The sequence below is a fragment of the Tachysurus fulvidraco genome, chromosome 3, assembly GCF_022655615.1.
Source record: "Tachysurus fulvidraco isolate hzauxx_2018 chromosome 3, HZAU_PFXX_2.0, whole genome shotgun sequence".
Taxonomy (NCBI): domain Eukaryota; kingdom Metazoa; phylum Chordata; class Actinopteri; order Siluriformes; family Bagridae; genus Tachysurus; species Tachysurus fulvidraco.
Genome location: NC_062520.1, coordinates 9,314,355 through 9,340,089, shown reverse-complemented (window position 1 = coordinate 9,340,089; position 25,735 = coordinate 9,314,355). Strand labels below are relative to the sequence as shown.

General features: G+C 39.0%; 1 protein-coding gene across 6 annotated transcripts in view; it reads left to right on the top strand.

Moving 5' to 3' along the window:
* The window catches only part of LOC113644826 (E3 ubiquitin-protein ligase HECW1), an 84,220-nt gene that overhangs the window by 31,840 nt on the left and 26,645 nt on the right, over positions 1-25,735 (top strand). For 4 of the 6 annotated variants that reach the window (XM_027149952.2, XM_047811672.1, XM_047811676.1 and 1 more), the window contains 5 exons: positions 4,130-4,299; positions 18,284-18,426; positions 18,663-18,763; positions 18,887-20,272; positions 21,652-21,738. In XM_027149952.2, coding sequence (XP_027005753.2) covers positions 4,130-4,299; positions 18,284-18,426; positions 18,663-18,763; positions 18,887-20,272; positions 21,652-21,738 — 1,887 coding nt within the window. The remainder of the gene's footprint in view (positions 1-4,129; positions 4,300-18,283; positions 18,427-18,662; positions 18,764-18,886; positions 20,273-21,651; positions 21,739-25,735) is intronic. The other 2 variants (XM_047811673.1, XM_047811675.1) reach the window with 2 other exon arrangements.

The following is a 25,735-nucleotide window of genomic DNA, read 5'->3' as shown; positions in this document are numbered from 1 at the left end:
TTGTGTGCTTATGGTCATTGCCCTGTTGGATGATGAACCTTTGCCCCAATCTAAGGCCCAGAATGCTATGGAGCAGTTTTTTTCTTCCATTTACAGATGATGGAGGCCACTATGCTTATTGGGACCTTCAATGATTCAGAAATTTTTTGTACCCTTCCCCAGATCTGTGCCTTGATACAATCTTGTCTTGAAGGGCTACAGACAATTCCTTAGACTTCATGCACTGTTAATTGTGGGCCTTTCCAAATCATGTATAATCAACTGAATTTACCACAGGTGGACTCCAATCAAGTCGTGGAAACATCTCAAGGATGTTCAGTGAAAACAGGATGCATCTGAGCTCAATTTTGAGTGTGGCAAAGGCTGTGAATACTTATGTACATGTGATTTTTATTTATTTATTTATTTATTTATTTATTTATTCAGTTTTTATTTTTAATAAATTTGCAAAGATTTCAAACAAACTTCTTTCATGTTGTTATTATATTGTATTGTTTGTGAAATTTTGAGAAATTAATTGAATCCATTTTTAATAAGGCTGTAACATAACAAAATATGGAAAAAGTGAAGCACTGTGAAAACGTTCCAGATGCACTGTATATCATGACTTGTAACTATGTGTTTATGCCTTTAAAGCCTATAAAGGTTCTTTTTAGATCCCTGCAACAGCATTTCCCTATCACAGAGAAACCTATAATGCACTGAGGAACCATTTTTCTAAAATTGTGTCTTATAATGTCAAGAACTAAAATAGCTATTTTGCACTTCAAGACTATAATCTCATACATCTAATCCTACAACCATACCAAAAAGTACAGAGTGTGAACCCCTTGTGTCTGTAATGCCCAGAGATATGCAGGAAATTATTCATACTTCTTGCCATCTGGCTGCCAAGATCACTGCTATAAAAGCATGAGATATGCTTAGCACCTGGTGTGCATATGCCAATGTTTCAAAACAATGACACAGTGCCACATGGACACACACACACACACACACACACACACACACACACACACACACACACACACACACACTCACACACTCACACACACACATACATCTAACTGATAGTATGTGATTCATGAGGTTTTGTGCGACTTTATAAATGTTCAAGGTTCTTTATTTGTCAGATACATATTACATCCACGTCATATAATGTCCTGGAATGTTTTTGTTTAGTTTTTTGAACAGAACCAACATTAACTAACTAAGGATATAAATATACATAGAACACAATAGAATATAATCAAATCTAATACATGTATAATTAAATGTATTAGACTATGGAGAAATGTGAATAATATTTTAAATACTGTCAGAAAAAAACGGTGGTGCCAAACTGGGTGAGACCAGGCACAAACTGAATAAGTGTGGTGTTATTAACAAAATTACAAACTACATGAACCAGGAACACTAAAAGAAAAAGACAGTAACATGACACGACAAAAGAAAAATCACTGAATATGACAGAAGAAACTAGATACAGGAACAGATGACATTACTCGGAACACATGACACAGTAGACACAAATAGAGAAGGTAATCACGGACACATAAGAAGCAGGTGTGAAGACTAAAGGGTAGGGCATGGCAGGCACGTGAACACAGAGCATTAACAAAAACACATGACATGAGACAAAGCACACACACAGATGAAACGCCCCCTAATGTTCTGGCAGGGAATATTTCAAGCAGACCCTGACAAATACCGTGTGTACATAGCATATGTGGGGCTAAAAGTTCTTAAAGAATTGAAAAAATTTATACTCATTTTGTGATTCTGCTTGGTGAGAAGGCATTGATTAAGTTTTAGTAACAATACAGCTGTGATTTGTAGTGCTAGCTGCAAGCTATAGTGTTTTAATCCGTTAGTCCGCATAAATTAGTGTTTCTATAGTAGCAACTAATTTACATGAACTTGTAGTGTATTGTAGCGATCTTTTAAAAATATCATCAGTTTACTAAAATAACTAATTGTAACATTTATGGAAGGAGTATCCAGTGTATCCAGTCATGGCCTATTGGCTAGAGAGTCTGATTCGTAACCCAAAGGTTGTGGTGCCCTTGAGCAAGGCACCGAACCCCCCAACTGCTCCCAGGGCGCCGCAGCATAAATGGCTGCCCACTGCTCCGGGTGTGTGTTCACTGTGTGTGTTCACTGCTGTGTGTGTGCACTCCGGATGGGTTAAATGCAGAGAACAAATTCTGAGTATGGGTCACCATACTTAGCCATATGTCATGTCAAGTCAAAAAAACATGTTTTTCCACCATGGAAAGATATTTAGGAGAGAATGCTTTGCAGTAATATCTTAACTCGCAATTTTTGCATTATTAATTTCAATAGATAGAAAAAAAGAGGCTGGTGAGGGAACAACTGTTGATAAATGTTGTAACATTAAAATAACAGGAACTTATTACACTTGTTTTGTAGACGTTTCAAAACATTGTTTAAAAAATACAGTGTTGTTAATTTACAAATTAAAATTTGTAAGTGTGTTATAAGAGAAGATATATAAAATGTCAGGAAATGCTGTTATGGAATAATAATCAACTTTGAAGTGACATTTTTATGGGATGGGGATAGATCAACTGCTTAAAGCTGTTATAATCTAAGTAATATCATGGACAAGTTTATTTTATTGATGGTCTCTAATTAAATAGAGATGAAAATTTTGATATATTGACTTCTTGCTGTACTTATTTAAATTCACTAGCACTAGGTTAATGCATATTAAACCTTTTCATCTAAATGTTTTATCCAGCTAAGTTTGCGATTTGTAAATTGTGCAACTTCTCCAACCCTTACAGCGTTACTCTGCATGGAGCTTGTGAGTCATCCCTGCTTCAAGAGCTGCTTAGTTGTTTTATATTTAATTCATTGTCACTTCTGCCTGGGTAACAAGTGCACTTTAACATGTTGCTACACATACTGCACTGTATATATGTACCACGGCGGATTAGCGTGTTAGAGAGGGCATTGACGATCTCCAGCTCACTGAGAGCTAATCAATCCTTAGCAGAGGAAGACAGAAGTGGCACTTTTGACACAAATCGAAGTGATCTCTTAATACACTAGACATGACAGGGGTATAAACAACAGCTATGAGTGACAATCTTATAATTATTATTAGTAGTAGTAGTAGGAAGGCTGGTACTTTATAGTGAAGAACCAAAAAGGTAAAACTGGGATTTGAGTGAAATAAAATCTATAATAATATAATATAAAATATGCCTAAAATACACCATAAACCCTCATTTATAAGAAACCATATTGCAACCAGAGTGTGATTTTCTCACATAGTGAACATTTAATTCACGTTGTTGCAAAGACACGCACATGCCATAGAGAAACAGACATAATCATTTCAGGTTGAAATCAGATACCGTGTGTCAATATGTCCACAATGCCTGAACATTTGAAAGGCATTTTCTTTCTTTTCATTTTTGAGTATAACCTGTTTTTAAAATGCAAGAACTTTAATTGTGATTGAGATGTATGGAAAAGAGAAACAATTTTTGACGTTTTCCAAGATAACCAAGGCCATTTTCAGTGTGCTTCAGTCGTATCGAGTTACATCAACTGTATGTTAAATGTTAAAATGAAAAGTCAGCTACACTAAACAAAGTGTTATTGAGAAAGGGCAGGTGTGGGTGCAGCTTTTCATTCCAACCAAGCTTAAGCCACACCTGAGTCTGAATGCCAAGATCAACTGATTAAACAGGTGGAATCAGGTACAGCTCATGCCTGATTGGAATGAAAATCCACACCCCCATCAAATCCTTTACGTATACCCCCCCCCCCCCCCCCCGATCTAAAGCATTTGGCCGGACTTTCTCTGTCTCTGTTCTTTTCTTTAACTTCCATAAAAATAGATTTCTCTTTATAATATTTGCTTGAGTTCAGACGGGGCCAAAAAAAAAAAAAAGAATTCATAAATGGTACTAAATACTGGTCATATACATACTATAGAATTACATATTCTACAATTAGAATTTAATCTAAAATATGTTTCCTTCACAATTGAAAAGGTACTTATCCAAGTTGACAGATCTATATCCAGAGGGTTTTGGTAAGCGATTCATCATGTACTTATTCTTATCATCTCCTCTTCTTTGGTTAATGTCAGACATCCAGGCAGTGGGTCTGAAGAAGGGGATGTTCTTCAATCCTGATCCATATTTGAAGATCGCCATCCACCCTGGAAAGCACAGCATCTTCCCTGCTCTCCCCCACCATGGTCAAGAGAAGAGATCAAGCATCATCTGCAACACCATAAACCCCATCTGGAAGAGAGAGGTAACCCCTCAACTCATTTCCCCACTCCACAATAAACATGTGAAACAGACAATATACTGTATATATACATATACACACACACACACACACACACACACACACACACACACACACACACACACACACACACACACACACACACACACAAACTGTATCAGTAGTTTGGATTATATGATGGAACAATAACATTCAGGCTGAATAATTTGTCGAGATATTTTGATTTTCAAACGCTGTTTGATTTGTTTTGTATGTCAGTACACTTGTTTTGCAGTGCACTGAGCCTTGACATCAGAGTTTTTTATTCCTGCTTTGTTGTCTGCGATTGTGCTTTCCTTTAGATTTTTCACATCTAAAGTGCTGCTTTTGACAGTGGAAATATTTTATTTGTCTGGTTTATGTGTCAGGGTATTCTAACACAAAATGCAGTTTGCCCTATAGGAAGAATAAAAAAAAGAGAGAATGACAAAAATTGTAGAGCTGTCAGGGATCCAGCAGCCACACATTCACCTAACAAACCTATCACTCCTAGCAGTTCTCCTACCTACTAATGTGCTACACCTGGCACTCATCAGCCTCCAGGCTATATAACCTCCGTTCCCCAACAAGCTCATTGTCTGTTCTACAGTTTAGGCTGACTAACATTGCTGGACTACGCAAGCTACGTACACTACGTGTCAGTATTGTTTTCACAGTTTAGTTCTCTTTACATTATTTTGGTCTTCGCATTCGCCAGGTTTTGCTACACCTGGAGCTAAGCTCTTGTTTGCCGTTTTCTGCATTTGCCCTTTTGTTTTCTCCACAAAACCTTGTGAATTGCACTTCGGTTTCTGGCACGTTCTTCCGCCTGACAAGAGCATAGATCATTAAATATATAAGGCTCTGGTGTTGGCTAACTAACTGCCCTAGCGTCGTATTTAGATTATGCAATTCAACATCTCTTAAAACTATGTCAGTAACAAGACTGTTTTCTTTTTCACTAAAACTTTATTTTGCATGTTTATTTTGAACAATTGCACCCACGGTAGCTGTATTTTTTTAAAAGGAGTCACGTTTCACTGGTTTCTCATCTAATAGGTGTACTGACCATGTGTGAAAGCAGCCTCATGGGTGTATGACATACTGTAAGCTAGCTACACTCTTACCTACATAGTTATACTGTATATACTTGTAAAGTAAGCCTCTTGTCAATTTCCTATTGTTAGATCAGTTTTGAGATATATCTATGATGCTACCATGGTAGCTACCAATCTGTCCTGGTTCCAGCTGTTTCTCTGATATCGTTTCTCAGAATACAGGTTCATATCTCAGAAAATGCTACTTTTTTAAACCAAAGACAGTCAGAAGTAAACATCTATCTATCTATCTATCTATCTATCTATCTATCTATCTATCTATCTATCTATCTATCTATCTATCTATCTATCTATCTATCTATTAGTAGTAGTAGCAGCAGCAGCAACATCAGAAGTAGTAGTAGTAGTAGTAGTAGTAATAATAGTAGCAGTTTTAGCAGTTGTAGTATAATCAGCAGCAAAAGCAGTAGTAGGAGCATAGGAGCAGTAACAGTAGTATGAACAGAAACATTAGTAGCAGCAACAGCAGTAGTTGCAGTATTAGTAGTAGCGGCATTTCAATAATTGTAAAACCTGATGATTCCTAAGCTGCAATTGTTTATTTATTTATCTTATTTGAACTAGATACGAAAATTTATGTCAGACTCAGAATCCTTTCTTTCCTTCAAATCTGAATGTGTTTATAGGGCTAGTAAGTGTGTGTTTGTAAGTGTGTTTGTGTGTTTTCCTACATTCCCTAGAAATACAGTACGTGTCTGAGCTCTTTTAATTAAGTGATTTTTAACATCTTTTGCAATGAAAACATTTAAAATTGAATTGTGCGTTTGCTGTAACTGTGTAATCACTGTTTAGACTTGGCTTCTCTCTCCTCACTAAATACCCAGGACTCATAAGTGGATTAAGACCAAGTGGGTCTATCACATACTCCTCTACCATGCTTTTTCTATTAGTTTTACTGTAGCAACTGAGTAATTTATAGTGCATTCTTGGAAAGCTCCCTAAAATGAAACAAACAAACAATAAGCCAGGAGATTCAAGAGTTAACTCCCAAAATAAATTTCCAACATCCAGTCTTAACCATCCATGAAATATACAACTTACAGTGTTAGGCAGCCATCAGCACATCATGAGTGTGAAATATGGCTTCATCTCAGACTTAGTGCGTGGCTGATCGTGCAGAAATTCCCCACAGCGTAGCATGTGATCTCAAGACTGATGCTTCTTTCAGAGATAATGGAGCCATTATGAGTCTTGGGAACCCCAGTGACTTGAGCCTAACCTGGTATGCACAGCCACTGGGGATTTACTCACAGTATGTTTTTCAGTTAAAACCGATACAGTGTATTGTTTCATACTGACCAAAGCTAATGCCCAAACTGAAGCGATATTATATGTGAGGGCTAAAGTCAAATATCTATCAACAGCACAGCAAAAAAAAAAACTATTAGAATTAGATCTGGTGATAAAGGGCAAATTATTCCAAGCACATTTAAATGAATAATAGGGAGTTGTTTTATTAATTTGATCATTTGCAACTGGCTCAATATTGAATTTTTAAAATGGAAACGGAAAATAACCAACATTCATTTCTGCCAATTGTCATTTTTATTGATACTTTGTTTGTACTTGATAATCTTATTCAACCTACTTTACTTCTTTAAATCAGTTCTATTCATTTTATTTGTATAGCACCTTTGACTACTCACATTGTCTCAAAGCAGCTTTACAGAAGTATAGAGACAGAATAAAAATAGTCAATTTTAGTATTAAGTTACATAAAGGTATTTACAATGGTGTGAAAAAGTGTTTTTTTTTTTTGCACGATTGTCACATTTCAGATCATCAAACAAACTTAAATATTAGTCAAAGATAACACAAGTAAACACAACATGCAGTTTTTAAATGAAGGTTTTTATTATTAAGGGAAAACAAAATCCAAACCTACACGACCACTGTGTGAAAAAGTGTTTGCACCCTAAAACTAATAACTCATTGGGCCACCGTTAGCAGCAAGAACTTACAATGAGTCTGTTACAGCACTGTGGAACAATTTTACAGATGTTTGTTAAGAGCAAATGTGAGTGAATGCCATAATGCAGCACCCCTGGAGCGGAGAGGGTTAAAAGCCTTGCTCAAGAGCCCACCATTGCCAGCTTGGCTGTGCTGGAGGTTGCACCACTGACCTTGTGATATGTAACCCACATTTAACTGCTAAGCCACCCCTGAGCCCTCATTGTCCTTGCTTGCCAGTGTGATAGCAGCTTCGCAAATTCTTTTTTCTCCCTCTTTTTTATATGAAAGTCTATACAGTATATATGGGTTGCTCTTTCATTCTTTGTTGTTCTTTTGTTTCTGCTCCTTTCCTGTCTCTCAGTCCTTCTGGGTGGGAAAAAATGTGGGGGAAGGGAAACTATACACTCGAATGTGGGATTGCAGCAAAGTGTGACTGTGATGCAGTTAAACAGATCTCCTCTATTGGTGAGACCGTTAATCGTATTTCCTTTCTCTCACCAGTGATTGATTGGAATGAGCTTGCACTCCTAAATGTTGCTGCCTCCTCTTCTTTTCTTTCCTGCCAGCCAATACAGTAATCAAAAGCAGGAAGCACATAGGTGCTCTAATCGACCCGCTACACTGTTTGTCCTGCTATCCTTTTGAGGACCATTCTGTTATTTATTTATTTTTTAAATCTATTTTTTTTAATGCCATCCTTACACCTAATTCTAATCTAATTTAACCTTAATAACCAGAAGGTAACATTTTGGTTCTTATGGTATTTTGTTTGATTAAGTAAAAGCTGATGTTTTGGCAAAAAAAAATATATATATATATATATATATATATATATATATATATATATATACAATTGGTCCCCATCAAGGTAAAAAAACACCCCAGACCCTCTCTCTCTCTCTCAGACACACACAAGGCAAGGTTATTCTTGACTGATGCAATTTTCACCACTTGCAGATAATACCCTCCAGATTGAAAACTAATTTTACCATCAAATCTGATGCACAGCTTGTTCAGGAACAATATCAAGCAGTGTTATACTAAAAAAACAGAACTTACTGGATATACTATAATGAATATGTCACATAAAACAAATTAGGGCTCATTCCTGGGAGGATTGGTGTTCAGTAGAGAAAGGGCATATTTAGCAGATCTCACTATTGCTTCACTGTTTCATCATGCAGTTTTCACCCATTTTAAATAATACATTGAATAGGCACAGTCAGGTACATTTCTCTGCAACTTGCTTTTTACCACCATCCATTTATGAAAAAGGCCTAATTCAAATGCTTAACACTTTATCATGTATAACTTAAATTTAGCACTTAAGACAATGGTAATATATGCATAAAGCCTTTGTGCTATATTTATACTACATATATATATATATATATATATATATATATATATATATATATATATATATATATATATATATATGGGGGTGTTGGTGGCTCAAGCAGTTAAGGCTCTGGGTTATTGACCCGGCGGATCAGGATTTAAGCCGCAACTGTTGGGCCCCTGAGCAAGGCCCTTAACCCTCAGTTCTTCCAGAGTGCTTTGACCCAAATTCCAATGTTGGGATATTTGATATACACTGTAATGTATATCTGACAAAAATGAAGACTTCTTCTTCTTAATATTGTACACTCTATGAGGGCTACAAGGAGTTTGCAGAGAACATATGCAAATTTACACCTTATTTATGTCAAAGTGCAATTTAGCAGAGCCAGCATATTCTTGACATGTACAGATATACCAGCATGTTTTTGGAGAATTTGTAAAGCAGATTTTAAAACTCTAGGTTAATGTTTATTATCAACACTAATATGAAGAATCTATTCAAAAACCTCTAGAAATTTCCTCCTATTAAACAGGTGATTAGGACAACATTTTGCCAGTCCCAAAAATTATAGCACATTTCAAAGAATCTCACATATACTGTTTTAGCTTCTGGTAAAGCGTAATTTAATCTGCACGTACTGTATAATAAGCAGATGAGAGTGTGATTCTCAGCTCCAAATCCATTTATATCTTTCCTCTTAGTGGCCCAACCCTGCACATTTTATGGAATCTCTTTAAATGAAGTGAGAGTTGAGTGCTGTGACCCAAGATTGATTAGTTTGCCTGGAAACATCAGAAAAAAATGGATCTATTTTTAGGTGTTTAACTGGGAATATGATTGTGCTATTTGTCAAAAAATACTTACTATACAATAGACATGTATAGCTTATGTAATGAATGAAACGCTGTAAAGTCTTAGAAAATGTTGCCATTTTTAAATGTTTTATAGTATAGCTGAAAGTATGTGGACATTTGACCAGCACACCCATATGTGGCTGTTCCTCAAACTCTTGTTGCATTAATTTTTCCTTTTACTTGAACTTAGACGCTCGAATGTCCCAGGATGACAATGCCTCTGTGCGCAAAGTGAGATCCATGAAAACATGGTTTGCCAAGATTAGTGTAGAAGAACTCAAGTGTTTTGCACAGATCCCTGAACTCAATCCCCTGCACACCTTTGGGATGAACTGGAAGCATAGCTGCAATAGGCCTTCTTATCCACTGTAGACTCTTGCAACTGATTGGGTAAATCACCACAGCCACAATCCAAAATATAGACTAAAGTCCCAGTCGAGTGGATGCTGTTGAAGCTCATTATTAATGGCCATAGTTTTGGAATGTGATGTTCCATTACTCATTGGTTCCCATAGTTTTGACCATTTAGTGTATGTAAAACACTACAACAGTGTCACAGAATTTCCTCTTTATCTGATAAACTATTAAAAAACTCATGAAAAACGTTTGTATTGCATGAGAATTAATTTAAAATGGGGATTGTAGCTATTGTTAGAAAGTCAACAAGTTGCTAAAAACTTTTTTAAATTTTTAATTAATTTTTTTAATCTCTTAAAACAGGTCACACTAATTGTTAATGGCCTGACTGTACAGTTTCCAGAAGCAATATGCTGATTTATTGGAGCCATTTGATTTCCTTATATGCAATGTTGCCTACTCCTTGAACATTATGCAGCACTAGTGGGTGCAGTTATGATATAAGTATTCATGATTTTCTTCAGCACAGAGGAATTTAATGGTTTATTAGTAACATGACAAACAGCAAAAAAAAGAGTAGAAGCAAGGCTGATGAGGGAATGACATGATAACAGTCTTGTTTTCCAGATGTTCAACAACATTAACTATAACTATAAGTGGAAAAAAGTTTTTAAAAATAATCATTTTCTAAACTGCTGTCATATGCAGTATCTCACAGAAGTGAGAACAACCTCACAAATATTTTTTTTTAAATATTTGATTATATCTTTTCTTGTGACAACATGAAATTTGCTACAATGAATTTGCTACAATGCAAAATAGTGAGTGTACGGCTTGTATAACAGTGTAAGTTTGCTGTCCCCTCCAAATAACTCAGCACACAGCTATTAATGTCCAAACTGCTGGCAACAAACATGAATACACCCCTAAGTGAAAATCGGAAAATTGGGCCCAATTAGGCATTTCAACATAGCATCACATGGCAAAGAACCCTCTGAGGATCTAAAGATTGCATAGGCTATAAGAAGATTGGTGTCATGTGTGTGGCAGCAACCTGGTGAGGAGTATAAAGACAAGTGTATCTTGCCTAAAGTCAAGCATCGTGGTGGGAGTGTCTTTATCTGGAGCTAGAGTTCATTGAGGGAACCATGAATGCTAACATGTATTGTGACATACTGAAGCAGAGCATGATCTCCTCCTTTCAGAGACTGGGCCGCAGAGCAGTATTCCAACATGAAAACGACCCCAAACACACCTCCAACATGAACACTGCATTGCTAAAGAAGCTGAGGTTAAAGGTGATGGACTGGCCAAGCATGTTTCCAGACCTAAACCCTATTGCGCATCTGTGGGGCATCCTCAAATGAAAGGTAGAGGAGCGCAATAATAAGAAAAACACTTAGCCAGGAAGTCAGGTGGGCAAACACACGTAGTGCAGTTTATTCTGTGTAGGGGCAGTGGGGTTGAGGGAGTGAGTGAGAGAAAGAGAGAGAGAGGTAGAAATATGGAGCTGCACCCAGCAAAGCATTGTCCAGGCAGCCTTGGGAAGGTTGGCAGGCAGTCCATCCTTCAGCTTGAAGAGTCTGAAAACGCAAAGAATAGGGGATACAGCGCATCAGATACTTTAAGACAGTCTCCTCTTACCTCCCTTTCTCTGCTGAGCCTAGTTCTCTGCTGTTTTTCACAGTCAGAGGGTGAATGCCACAGCCAAGCTCCTGATTGTCTCCCTGCTTTTTGGCAGAACTTTGGCCGTGGTGCTGTAGCGCTGGGGAGCATTGTCAGCGGCGTTGGCCATGGCGCTGGACACTGCGACATAGTTCTGCTTGGCAGGACTCAGTTTTCTCAATATGAACAGGACCGGGTGCTCCTCCCCTTCTAACTCCTGGGAGAGGATGGCTCCTAAGCCTGTCTCAGATGTGTCTGTTTGGAGGACAGAAAGGAGGCCAAAGTCATGGCTCCTTAGGACAGGGTGGGGGGTAAGCACCTTTTTGAGGCAGAGGAACATCAGCTCTGTATCGCTCATCCACTGCACCCGATCCGGTTTGCCCTTTTTTCGTCAAATCTGAGACAGGGAAAGCTACAGAGGAGAAGTTAGGGACAAATCTTTGGTAATAACACACCAAACCCAGAAAGGCACGTACCTATGTCTTCTCAGAAGGTCCGGGTATTCCTTGATGGCTTCAATCATTTTCGTTTGTGGTCTTACCCCCAACTATGCAGAACCTCCCTCAGGTGGAATAAGTGATCGCTCACATGGCGGAGGGGATTATGACATCGTCCAGATAAGAATTGTTGTGGGAGTAGGAAGGTGTCCATCAGGTGCTGAAAGGTGGCCAGCACCCCATGTAGGCAAGAAGGAGGAATGCCCCTTTGGGTTTTGCATCTGGGGCAAGAGCAACCTGCCAGTAGCCCTGCCAGATCTAGGGTGGAGATGAAGCGGGCTTTCTCCAGGCGCTCTACGAGGTCATCCACTTGGAGCAGGGGATATCTGTCGAACTCCAAGATCTGGTTGAGCCTCCAGAAATTGTTACAGAGGCGGAGGCTTCTGTCGGACTCCACCACAATGGAGCTGGACCATGGGCTGGCAGACTCCTATGGGCCATGGGCTATGAGCATCCATTCAATCTCCTCCTCTATACCCTAACGGCAGGCTTCCGGGACTTAATATGGCTGCTGTCAAACCACAATCCCGGGAGGGGTTTTGATCTCATGGTGCTCCAGCTGGAGCTCAAATGAGGTGAAGCCGGTGGATGGTTGGGGAGCCTTTCGGACGGCAAAGAGGACGTAAGGAAGGAGGAGATCCCAGTTCTGTGCTTCCTCTTCTACCACCTTTCATAGCATCCTCTTCAGTGTCAGATTGAACCTTTCCACAAGTCCATCATTCTGCTGGTGGTAGATGGATGTCCTCAGCTGCTTACACCTGTTACCTGTCGCCCCCCCATTTTCATGATTTTTGCCTAGATGACATACCCACATAAAAAGTGGTACAGCTCCCATATACTTTGACACACAGAGGTGAGCTTGGTCTCTTTGGAAAGAAGAGAGTCTCTAGTTTCTGACACAAGTGTCAGCTTGATTCTAAGCCTTACTGACACAGAGTTATAGAGGCTAGAATGGTGACTTTTTATTTCCGTCTGAGTTGTTTACCTGATAAACTGATTACATACATTGCTGTATTTAATGATGGTTGGTAAACAACAACTGAGGGTCATAGCCACATGTCTTGGCTTTCACCAAAAAAAAATGACGTCAAAAGACTCAAAAATGGATTTTATATGAATATTTTTCTACGGACATGTCCGTCTGTTCAGGTTTTTCTTGTTTTTTTTTTTTACTGTATAACTTTGTATAAAAGGACTGCATGCTTAGTTCAAAAGTCCTATAACAAAGAGAACCCCTCTGCCTAGAAGTCTGCTGTGAAAATATGCCTGTAAACTGACACCCTGAGGTGTGAGAGTGTGAAACGTTTGAGAATTGCGCAATAAAGCTGAAAAAAATTAATATGCGCACGCTCATTGCACAGCCCGCCCTCACCAGATGTATCATGTTGCATCTCGTCGGAATCGTCTCCTTATTGGCTAAAGAGCTATGATGCTCGCGAAACATCAAATCGCTACTGGATGGAGCAAATGTCAGTCAAAGGGAGGGTCACCCACATAGCATGGAGAGACCTCATTGGCTTCTTAGCTGCCTATCTCGGCCGCACAGGCACTGGTTGGCTCATGCGAGGGCTTGTTTGATTCGTCAGATCCTTGACTACAAATCTGACGTGTTTTGAAATTTTGGTATGCGTCCAATGAGACGTAGGAGTCCAACAAAGCAACAGTCGACAAAGATGACACTGGGAGCAAGCCTGGCGGAAGGCAGGGACTTCCGAGTTCAAGAGGGCCACGTGAATTGATCCCGCAGCTTCTTTAGTGTGTTTCGGGGCCCGAGATGTCACCCCAGAGGATGTGCATGTGCCAGGTTCCAGAGGAGGGCACATTTTTGACCAGATAGCTGGACGCAGGCAGGAGTCAGGTAGGGTCTGTCATCTCACCTACCACCAGCAAAACCTGGCTCCAGCAGTGCTTCAGCTGCTCATCTTCTTTCTGTTCTGACAAAGTATCTGTGTTCCCCAAGTCAAGGAGCGCAGAAATGGGCCACCGTTTTACAGTACCTCCACATTGAGCCATGGTGTTTCTGTGACTGCAGAGCAATGCAGGCCGCAGCCTTCGAGCCACTGCTTATGGACCCGAGCTGGCGGCTCGAGTTCTGGCTCAGTGGGTATGGGTTCATCGGCTGGTCCCGGGGCGGGGTAGTACTCCATTTTCTTCTCTCCCCAACCAGCTCCGGCTGTCGTTGGGGCTGGAGCGGGGTGGACTGGGCCGGAACTCCTTCTGCATGTCCTAGTCAATCTCCAGGGTGGCCATGGCATGCCATAGTGCATTAAAGAATTCTTTCCTTTATGTGTTGAGTTCTTTTGAGGGGACAGCAAATTTAAACTGTTATACAAGCTGTACACTCACTACTTTACATTGTAGCAAAGTGTCATTTCTTCAGTGTTGTCACAGGAAAAGATATAATAAAATATTTCCAAAAATGTAAGGAGTGTACTCACTTCTGTGATATACTGTAAGAGGAATGTCACAATTCCTGACATGCTATTTATGAAAATAATAAATTTTGCCTCTTGCCTTGGGCTGCATACTACCAAGATAGCAATGATTATTTTTGTGGAGCAGCATGTCATTTTCCATCATGACTTTAGCCAGTACAGTATGCCACATTTGATATTGTATATGCATTTCTTCTTGTTCATAATTCTTGCACGATTAAACAATGTACTGTTATAATAATTATCAACTTGGCTGATATTGAAGTGTACAAATTATATTTATTCAGTATTGGTTCTTAAATTTGACTGGCCACAGGTGAAGCCATTTTACAGTACATACACTTAGCATTTTGGATTACTCTTCTGTCTGAAGAATATCTTTACCTGTGCCTGCTGTGCTGCTTGCTGTGTTGCTTATTTATGGATGGATGGATGGATGGATGGATGGATGGATGGATGAATGGATGGATGGATGGATAGATAGATAGATATCCAAATAGAAAAAAAAATGTGCAAAGTACAGATAAATATATAAATGTATGTCCAGCAAATAAATAAAGCTATGGCAGGTAGTATGTGCAGATAATTATATGTGAAGATAATTAGACAGTACAATATATCTAAAAAAAATAGAATATATATGTCTGTGCAAATGTGTGCATTATGTACATTGAATGTACAACAGTAACCTAGAAATATACAGTGTATTTACAGATATATTTATAAATGGATGTAAACTAGGGTAAGCAATGATTTTACAGTTATATGCAGCTATAATTTATAGAAAATATGCAACCGAATGTATCGGGTAGAACGGATCTGCAAGGTGATCATGAACAGTGAAGCATTAGCGAGAGATCCTAGCGGTGTAGTGTGGGTTTCAGTAGGTTTATGGTTGTGGAAAACTATATATTTATTACATACTATAATCAGTGCTAATTGTTAACAAACTACAGAAGAATAGTTTTCTTACTGGACACTGAATTTTTTTAAGTATACTTTTTGCAGTTTTATGAAAGTAATAAGGTATATTGTTTTATTATTGTATCTTTTTAATGTTGGATAATGTACCTAGTTATGTGACATGAAATCAGTTACTTCACATTCAGCATTGCTCAAATCTCAAACCTGAGCAACATGGAGTCTCAAAGCCCCACATGGGAACTCACCCACAACACCATGGCCTTAGGCAGTGGTCTATAATTTCTTATGGATGAACCAGCAATGCTTTTCAACACCTTACAGCAGTTCCTTTCTGGTTAATTGTTAAAGGAATATAGGCTGCTATCAGCTTGTCTTTCTTTTACTGCTGTTCTTTAGAGAGCATCATTACTGCAGCTTTCCACATTGGCCCCAGGGTAAAATAATGCAGCATTTTCAGGACAGATCATTACATTCCCCTTCTGCTAAATATGTCTCAGGATTTATGATAAATGGTAACCCTACCTGGATGACCTACAGTATTTTTAAGCATTGCTTGGGAAATTGTGGCAGCCCAAGACTAGCCTGACATAATGTTTAGCTTTCGTGCTCTGATGAGGAATTTGAGAACCATTAAGCAGCCGCGGTGTTGCTTTGTGGAGACTGATTTCAGCTAGGACACACAAACGCAAGTTTTATGGGAGTCCTTTTTAATGTTTTTTTTAATTATTTAAAGTCTAGTGTTAATTTTTAAATACAGAAAGGCTGAATTACATACCAAGAAGAATGGATGGGATGAATGAATGGTTTTAATTAGGAAAGATGTGGATTTTTCTACTTTTGCTATGCTGAACAATCAGGAAAAAAAGAGTCGTGTTCATTTAAAAGTGAACGTAAATGACGATAAAGCTGCAGGGGGCTAAGAGGCGACTGCTGTGTGATTATTGCCTTTAGATGCACATATTACATTTTTACCCCAGCTGAATGCATAAAATGGGAGAACAAATCAAAGCACTATAGATATGATGTGCTTTATACCAAAGATGCTGCTTTCAGTAATGAGTTTCTCCTGCTGACTACAGTAGAAATATAATAAAAGGTCCCCAGAGTAAATTGCCTGTTAGTCAGCCAAATTCTCCTAGTGCCCTGCTCGGAGATGACTCTTTTTTCCATGAAGCGATGTAGCTTATTCTCAGAATTACAACAAATTATATCATTTAACCTGCAGTTGCATTAAACCGAATGCTCAGGCTACATTTCATCATCTCCAAACAGCAGTGTGGCAGGATGGGTCCTATACCTCACAAAGCAAAATTCTCCTCATGTCCTTGGCATTTGGACTGAGTTCAGATTTATCCCTCAGACTTGGCTAAGGCAAGGCTTTTTAAAGAGGTTTATTGAGCATGCAGGCACTGCTGCTTGGCTCGGTGTCTTAAGCACTGAAATGGTAGCTCCAGGGACACACAGGTTTTGGGTTCTACTGTCCTTCAGCTGTTCAGGAGAGTAGGAGCTGATTAGAGTAATTGTTATGGCTCATATTAAGCCCACTACCAACCTGTTTGATTTCAGATAATGAAACTGCCATATGGAGGCATGAATATTCACTGAAGCCTCTCTCGGCTTCTCTTTCATTCAACCGTAGCACTTCATTAAACACTTACCACTTAATTAAATGCATTATCATGCACGTGAAACGCAGTCCAGAAATTTACAATCCAATTTAAGTCTAGAATTTAGTCTCTTTATCTTCTCAAATGTTGTGCCAGTTCTATTTTAGCCACATACAAATAATGTATAGCCATGATTTGATAGCATATACGATACTATATATCAAATATACCAAATATGTAATATATCTTAATATATATCAAATAGAGATACATTCTCTAGCTGCAGTTGAACAGTGGTTTAGTATCACCATTCTTTCAATTTGTGTTAGTCAGTGTTTAGTAATGTTTACTTGAATAAAACCCAACTCACTGTTCAAAATATAAGATTTGAATTCTTGGAATGTAGAATTGCTGTTAATTTGGGACTGCTTATACACTAAATAGCTAAATGTGTGTGGACACCACACCTTCACGCTTATATGTGTTTCTTCCACAATATTGGAAGCACACAATTGTCCAGAATGTTTTGTATGCTGTAGCATTGGAAGTTTCCTTCACTGGAACTAAAAGGCTTGAAAATATTCCAGTATGACAATGCGACTGTACACAAAGTGAGATCCATACAGCCATGACCTCAAACCCACTGAACCCCTTTGTGGATGAACTAGAATCCAACTAGGCATCCAATATCTGCACAAACTCCTGGCTAAGCAAACTCCCATATAGCCAAATTTCATAATTTAGTTGAAAGCCTTCCCAGAAGAGTGAAGGCTGTTAAAGCAGCAAGATTGGAACGTACAGTATTAATGGCCTAGGTTTTGGAATGAAAATTCAGCAAAGGTTTTACCTAAATCACACTATCCTGAAGTGAGTATGGTTTTGATAGAGCCACATCTGCAAGGCAATTGAAGGCGAAGGTCATGTCATTTAACAGACAGAATCAGGTTCATGTTTGTTTTTAACTAAAACCAGCATCCATAGCAACGCTTTGTGTATAAACTTTAGCATCCCTGCTCTGCATGATGTATCTATTCAAAGCAGGACAGCCTAGCAAATACAGTTTTTGAAATTGAAATATATAAGTGCATTTAAATATACAGTACATATAGAGGATGTATATACAGCATGAAAGTGAAGATAAAAAAAAAAGAAAGGGCCCTTGATGTATTTTTCAAAGGCACATGGTAGCCTTTACTTATGCTCTATTGTTACAGAGATTTAACTTTGTCTCTCTGCCAACGGACGTTTTGGAGATTGAGGTGAAAGACAAATTTGCCAAGAGCAGACCCATCATCAAACGCTTTTTGGGCAAATTGTCTTTGCCTGTGCAACGGCTACTGGAGAAGCATGCTATTGGGTAGGTGTCGTAGAATAAATAATATATTCACTGGAGTACTCTAGACTACTGTTATCTTCACACAGATAAAAATGCTAGTCTTTGTCTATTTATATTTTGCAGACGACTATGGGAATACATTATTTGCAGTTTCAATTATTTATTCCCTTTTATCACATTAGATAGTGTCCTTTTCTCAATCCCTTATAGGTCAGGATTAGTAATAATTTTGTGTGTGGGTGTGTGTTTCTCAACAGAGACCGTGTGATTAGCTATGCTTTAGGTCGCAGGCTGCCAACAGATCATGTTAGTGGACAGCTGCAGTTTCGCTTCGAGATAACATCTTCTATTCATCCAGGTCTCCTCTATTTTATTATAATATGTACAAGTTTAAATGTACCACAGTAGCTTCTACACAAAAAAGCTATTTAAGGATAGTTTTCTCATGTTTATTAACAAATTGTCCCGATCTTTCTTGAAGATGATGAGGAAGTGTCTGTTAATGCAGAGGCTGAGACCCCTGACCAGCAGGAAGCAGAGGAGCTGAATATCGACCCACCAGTAGCTGCTGATTTGGATGCAAAGGATGAAGATCTAAATGAGCTCAATGAGAATATCTCTCTGGATGTAGAGGCACAGAATCCTCTGCTGCTATCTTCCACTAAACCTAGTTCTCCTGCTCATATTGTTTCTAGCACAGAGGAATTGGAGGAAACTGAACATCTAGAGGAGGCACTGAAAGATAAAGAGAACAGTCCAACTGAGGATTTGTCATGCACAGTTCAGCTCACGGAACATCTGGAGCAGAGCCTTGAGGAACCAGCTCAGGAGCTTGGAGAGGTACATTGTGATTTGGATGCAGAAGATACAGTGGAAGTTGTGGAAGCTCATAGAGATGAAGCTGCAACTGATATAGTCACAGGAGATGAGGAGATGGTTGAAGAAGCTATTAAGGTAAGGACAGAAGAGGTTGAAGATACTGCAGAGTTGCAAGGAGCTACAGGCTCAGTGCAGACAGGAGTAAGAGAGGAGGAAGAAAGTGAGAGTGTAGAACCATGTTCTCCAAGGACAGCATGTATAATAAAGCGAAAAGCCATGAAGCGCCGCCCCTGCTCGCTGCCTGTCTCTGAACTAGAGACAGTCATTGCCTCTTCTTGCACAGAACCTGAGACTCCACGATCACACTACATACGTATACACCACCTCCTGCATAGCCTTCCTTCTGCCCGGCATAGCTCTTGTAGCCAAGATGATGGGGACACAATAGATTCTTCTGAGGATGTCAGTCTAAAACCTGTGGAGTACGAAAAGGAGGTAGCTGATGAGACGGAGGAAGGGTCAAGCGAGACTCGATCTCCATCAATAGTCCCAGAGTGTCTTGGACCTTGTTGTAGACGGATTCTGCCTCCGAGCCTCTCCATCGAACGGCTGTCAGAGCTCAACCAGCTTTTGGAGGGTGAGACTCGTTCACGTCTTGAGAGCGTGGATGGCGAAACGGAAAGTGGAGGCCAACGTGTTCACAGGGAGAGTGAGTGTGAACTGTGTGACAACTCCTGCTACAGCACCTCATGCTACAGTACATCCTGTTACAGCACATCCTGTTACAGCAACTCAGGCCACGAGGGACGAAATCGCATCTGCAGCCACACACGCCTGTCATCTGTGGACAGCACACGATTGTCAGAGAGCACCGTATTTTCTTCGCAGGAGGAAGAGGAGGAGAACAGTGCCTTTGAGTCAGTAACAGACTCAGGGCAGAGCCCAGAATCAAGGGAGTTGGGAGACATTTCCAGCCAGTGGATGGAGGATCAAATTGAGGGTGGTCACTCTCAGTCTCCAGTAGCTGGACCCAGTGTTGGTTCACCAGGTGAGGAAGAGATGTAACTTTCTGATTTAAAAAAAAAATGTTCCTGGGTTTTGATTATTTCAATTGGCCATAAATGCTGCCTCAATTGGTGCGACTACACTTGATTGATTTTCATTTACTGGAAAACCTGTCATAATAACAACCATTGACCCTTTATCTGAGATTGCACTCCTTCCCCCTTCGTGATGCGAGGATCATTGTCACTTTACCAATTTTACACAGAATTAAAGAGACATTCCTGCAGTCTGTTGGTTTTTAAACCCCTGAATATCTGCCAATAACAGCTGACCACTCATATGACATTTATCCTACTTGTTTCAGCAGTTCACCAATATAATACCAATATAAGACCAAAAAGTGATAAAAGCAATATGGTGTGAAAATGTCCTAAACATATTGCATACTGTTTTCCAGTCATGGTCTGTCCTACCAGGCAGGGGAAAGGGTCAGAGGCAGGGTCATCTCAATCATCCTGTAATATTCCTAGACTTTGTGGGGGTTAAATGCTATTAGCTGACTTCTTCATGACTTCATGACTCATCCAGAAGTCTTGTCACAAATACCTGTCCTGATTTTGACAATATGTCTGGTAAGGATCTTTGCAATGATATTGCCCTCAAACACTTGCATACTGTATTGCAGTGATATTGCCCTCAAACACTTTCTTATTATTAGTATGGCCACAGGATGGTATTTTGGAATTGGTGGACAAATGTCATGTTAAAAAACAACCCTGCAATAAGTGAAGAAGTGTTTATGAGCTCCCAACGATGTCTCAGCCATCCATAGCTGGCCATCAAGAGAGCAAAACTGGCCAAGCTGTCTGTGTAGGAGGAATGTCATATTCACCCCATAATGCAATCCCATTGTTCCTGTTTTTTTTTTGAGTTGTTTCTATTTTGAGCTGTTTACTTCGGTATCTTGCTGGCAAGAAAACCACTTTCAACCCTTTGCAGTTCACTTTAATATGAATATGAAGATCGCTTTAATCTAAATTGATTTCAGGCAAACATTCCTGTTTTCAAAGCAATAAACAGTAAAATTTGGCTTTGAACAGTTTCAAGATAAATCCTTCTCAGCGAGAGACATTTTAAAGAGAAGGTTTCTTCAAACACTGGCTTTGTTTCGGTTATCACCAAGCCCTAGCTGAAATAATTGGAATTTCTGAGACAAACAGCTATAGAATGCATTAATCATCGTACCATCAGAACAGCCTGAACCAGACACCAGACACTTGTGAATGTTTTTTATCATGTTTTTCATCATGCAAGGACTTTCATCATGTTTTTCCATTTAATTTTTTTTTCTTTCACGATTGTCCATGTCTCTTAGCTGATGAATAGTGAATCTTCATTTTTAATTTTCCATCACCTTTGTAGGAGCTAGTCACCGGCCAATCAGTCAGCTTCCTGCTATGCGGGGCACCTCGCACCATTACCCCAGTGTTGATGAATCATTGCCAACAAGTAAGCTAACCTCTGCCACTCCTTACCCTTTACCCTTCATTTACATTTGAGGTGACCTGTGTGTGTTTGTCTGTCTGTGTGTCACACAGTGTTCATAGATATTATTAATTTCTGCTTTCTGGGATGATAATGTAAACACTCAAATAAATCAGTTCACTGTTCAGGTGAATAAATTCATGGGATTTGCCTGTACCAACATGCCTGTTGGTAGGCAAACATAAGCTAGCTTATGGGACAAAAAATTTAGTAATTTAGCATTTAGCTATTATATTATGCATACAGACAAAGCAAATTAATAGGAATATCAACATACATACTCAGATAACTAAGAAAACAATTTAAACATAGCAAGCGTGTTTCAGTAATTACACACAGCCAGGAGTTTTACATTTCAATAGCAGAAATTTACTTTCTTAGTTTTTATCCAGCATTCTTCAACTTTCCTTTTATGACCATTTAAGTACATTTAAAGGTTTTCATTAAACATCATGGTCACATGCATTTATTTTGAACAATAAATGGTACAAAATGGGGGAATACTGGGGTGTCAAACCATTGCACAACCCACACACACACATTCTGCAGACAAATTATAGATGACAGTCAGTCTACACAGGACTTTGGACTTGTGGAGTAAAATCGGTGTATTCAGGGGTAGAGTCAAGAATCGAACCTCTAATCCCAGAGCCTACTGTGCCCTGTGTATAATTATATAAGAATCTTTATTGTATTAGAGTCCTTTATTGACATGAATCTTTATTGACTTGAATCTATATTAATCTCTGGGATTTACTATATACATCAGTATAATGTCACAGAACGTCTCAAGGACCCTCAAGGCAATCTCCTCTGTCTAGTGATCAGGTTTATACTGAGTTGAACTCACCTACATATTCAAGCCTGTCCAAAGTGACGAACCACCAAGGGACAGTTATGAAACATATCATTCAGGATGCTCATTAGACATTCAGCTAAGCAGTCCTTCTTCCAGAAGTGTTTTGAGCGGAAAGAAAATGAATGCCATTTGCATTAGCTTGCAGGGTCATACATCACACTTACGAATGATATATCATTTAGCAAAATGGCTCCATGCAAAGTGCAACTGGCACAGCGCCAATATAAGCATAGGAAATATTAAACGGCAGGTTTTGGTTCCTCCTGAGAATTCATGAGTCATATTCCTTTTATACCGTGCACTGTTGATATTCAATAGCATCCTCTTTCTGTAAAATGCCCCTCTCCACGTGAAGTGCCCGCAGTTTATTTGACGTAAGTCAAACCCTGCTGCTCTAAACTGAGTGAACTCTTCCTCTCTGAAATGCTCTTGTTTCTGCAGATCTCACTTCTGTGTTTCAGCAGATTCAACGCTGGTTATAAAAAAAGCTGCTGGGAACAGTGCTGTGCTTTGGATTTTCTTGTAAATTTGGAAAACGTCCAACATAGTCTGCCTTGTAAACGCTTTTCCTGAAAGGACACTTCATGAAGACAGTGATGCAGCCCAGCGTGCCTAACCCTTATCCTTGTTAGTCTTGATTAGTTGTGTTTATATATATATATATATATATATATATATACACAGTGATCCCTCGTTTATCACGGTTAATGGGGAACAGAACCCCTCTCGATACTGTAGGTGAAAATCCGCAAAGTAGGATTGGCCCTAAGTTTGACCTTTTCACTGATGGTCATCATCATCTTCTTTTCATCATCTTCCTCTTCCTCTTGGGCTCACTAGAGGAATCTTTTGCAGGGGCACGGCGCTTAGGAGGCATTGTAAGGGCTTAATGAAAAGTTAATTTTGAACACAATATGCGAGACACAGTTGACAGCGTGAACGAGAGTGGCAAGATACAACAAGGGAAGGAGCTGGGGGAGGATGCGATGATGCCCAGCCAATCAGCTCAGATCTCGCACCAGGAACCAATCATGTGCCTTTTCTGAGTGCCCATGGGTATGCACAAAGCCTCTGAGAAAGTTTCTCTCTTTGTCTGGCATCCTGGGAAACCGTTTTTATTTTTATTTTTCGATGAATATTTTTGAAAAATCAGCGATGCACTGAGGCCACGAAACTTGCGTGGGTGAGGGATTACTGTATATATATATATATATATATATATATATATATATATATATATATATATATATATATATATATATATATATATATATAATATATATATATATTATGTATTAATAATAATTGTAGATGCAAAATCTAAAATAAATAATAAACATAATATACATGTATGTTAAATATTTGTTTATTATTGATGTGGTGAACTTTTCCGGGTAGAGACATTTATACTTTATGGAAGGAGTCTCCAGGTCCAGGTTTCATTAAAGTTAGAAGATCTTCTCAGAAACATGACAAGCAGTGTTTTGACTTAACTGTAAGAGAGATAAAGGAGAGGCTTTTGAAGCACTGATTTGCCCTGCAATTGGTCAAAGGTATGAAACATAACAATCAGTGATTATATATGCAGCCTGTTTCTTAACAAATAAAAATTTGCAATTGTTGAGAAATGGCTGTTGTAATGCTGGCATGATGGCTAACACCTCAAACTTTATTTATTTAATTGCTCACATATGATCACAATATACTATTTTACCGAAGCATTCTAAAATACCAGTATTTGGACTCAGGAAGAATGAAGCGTCAAAGACTCCCTTTGTAAACTTGTTTGAAAATCATTGTTGGATAGAGGTGATCAGGATTCTTCAAGCTTCAAGCTGCTTTCCTGTATACTACTATTACATGGAGTCATAATTCCTCTCTCCTTTGCTTTGTCATCTCTTCACTGCAGCAGCTAAGTAATCCCTCAGCTTTCAGCCCATATGCTGAATTGCTTCCTCGACACACCACGTGACTGCAGTGCTCGACGCTATAATGGCTTTTTTTTTCCAACGGCTCTCTGTGCCTATTTTGAAATATTTGTTGGCAATGCATCACTGGCCTAAATTCAAACATATGGCTCAGACCTCCCCATGCACTCCGAAACATCGGCTCCTCCTGCGCTTAAGATTAAAGTCAGTGAGGAAGGAAATAGATAAGACGTAGGAGAGAAGACGAGAGGTGATTAATATGGAAGAAAATAATGCAGAAGTGCAGCAACAAACAGCAGGTTTCTGAAAGTTCAATGTTGTAAGACGATGCCCAGAACTATGCTATATTTATGGTATGTCAGTAGATACAGTGTGTACTTTGCCCACACTGTTTCCCACAACCTGTTAGTGAATATAGACTAACTGTTAAATATATATAGTCTGATTCTGGTCCAGACCATGACACTTGACCAGCCATGTTATGTTATTCAGAACAGTCGATGCAACACTGACTGCACAACGTTCCTTATTTGACATATACTGTATCTGTGATTTACGAACACATGACTGCAGGGTTTTCCTGAATTCATTTCCCCTTTCTTGCATGCATAAAGAGATGAGCCTGGATCGCAAGATGGTTTTAATGCCTTCACATTCTGTGCAGATTGCAGTTTGGGAGAACTGATTTGTGTACAGCAGGAGTTGCTGTCTCTTGAGCCATGCTGTTCAAACATACTCATAACCAGCTGACAGAGTGACTGAGTGTTTGTCTGGCTCAGGAGATAAATCAGAGCTTGAACATTCTCTCTGCTGTGTGTGTGTGTGTGTGTGTGTGTGTGTGTGTGTGTGTGTGTGTGTGTGTGTGTGTGTGTGTGTGTGTGTGTAAAACCACAATGTTAAACTAAAGTACTCAAGATATTATATTCTTATTTTTGATTTAATATCTCATTTTTTTTACTTAACCCATTGTTTCTACAATTCATACAAACCCATTCATTATGTACTTATATTGACTCAATAGCTCATTATTTTCAAATATCTAGTTGTTATTTTGAATTAAACGTCTTGTTAACGTTATTTTGTTAGTTTAAAAAGCCACTACGACCGTTATGGAATTCTGTTATGGAATTAGTGTCTGGAATCGAAATCTTGACCATAGCTGATCTCAGGTCAG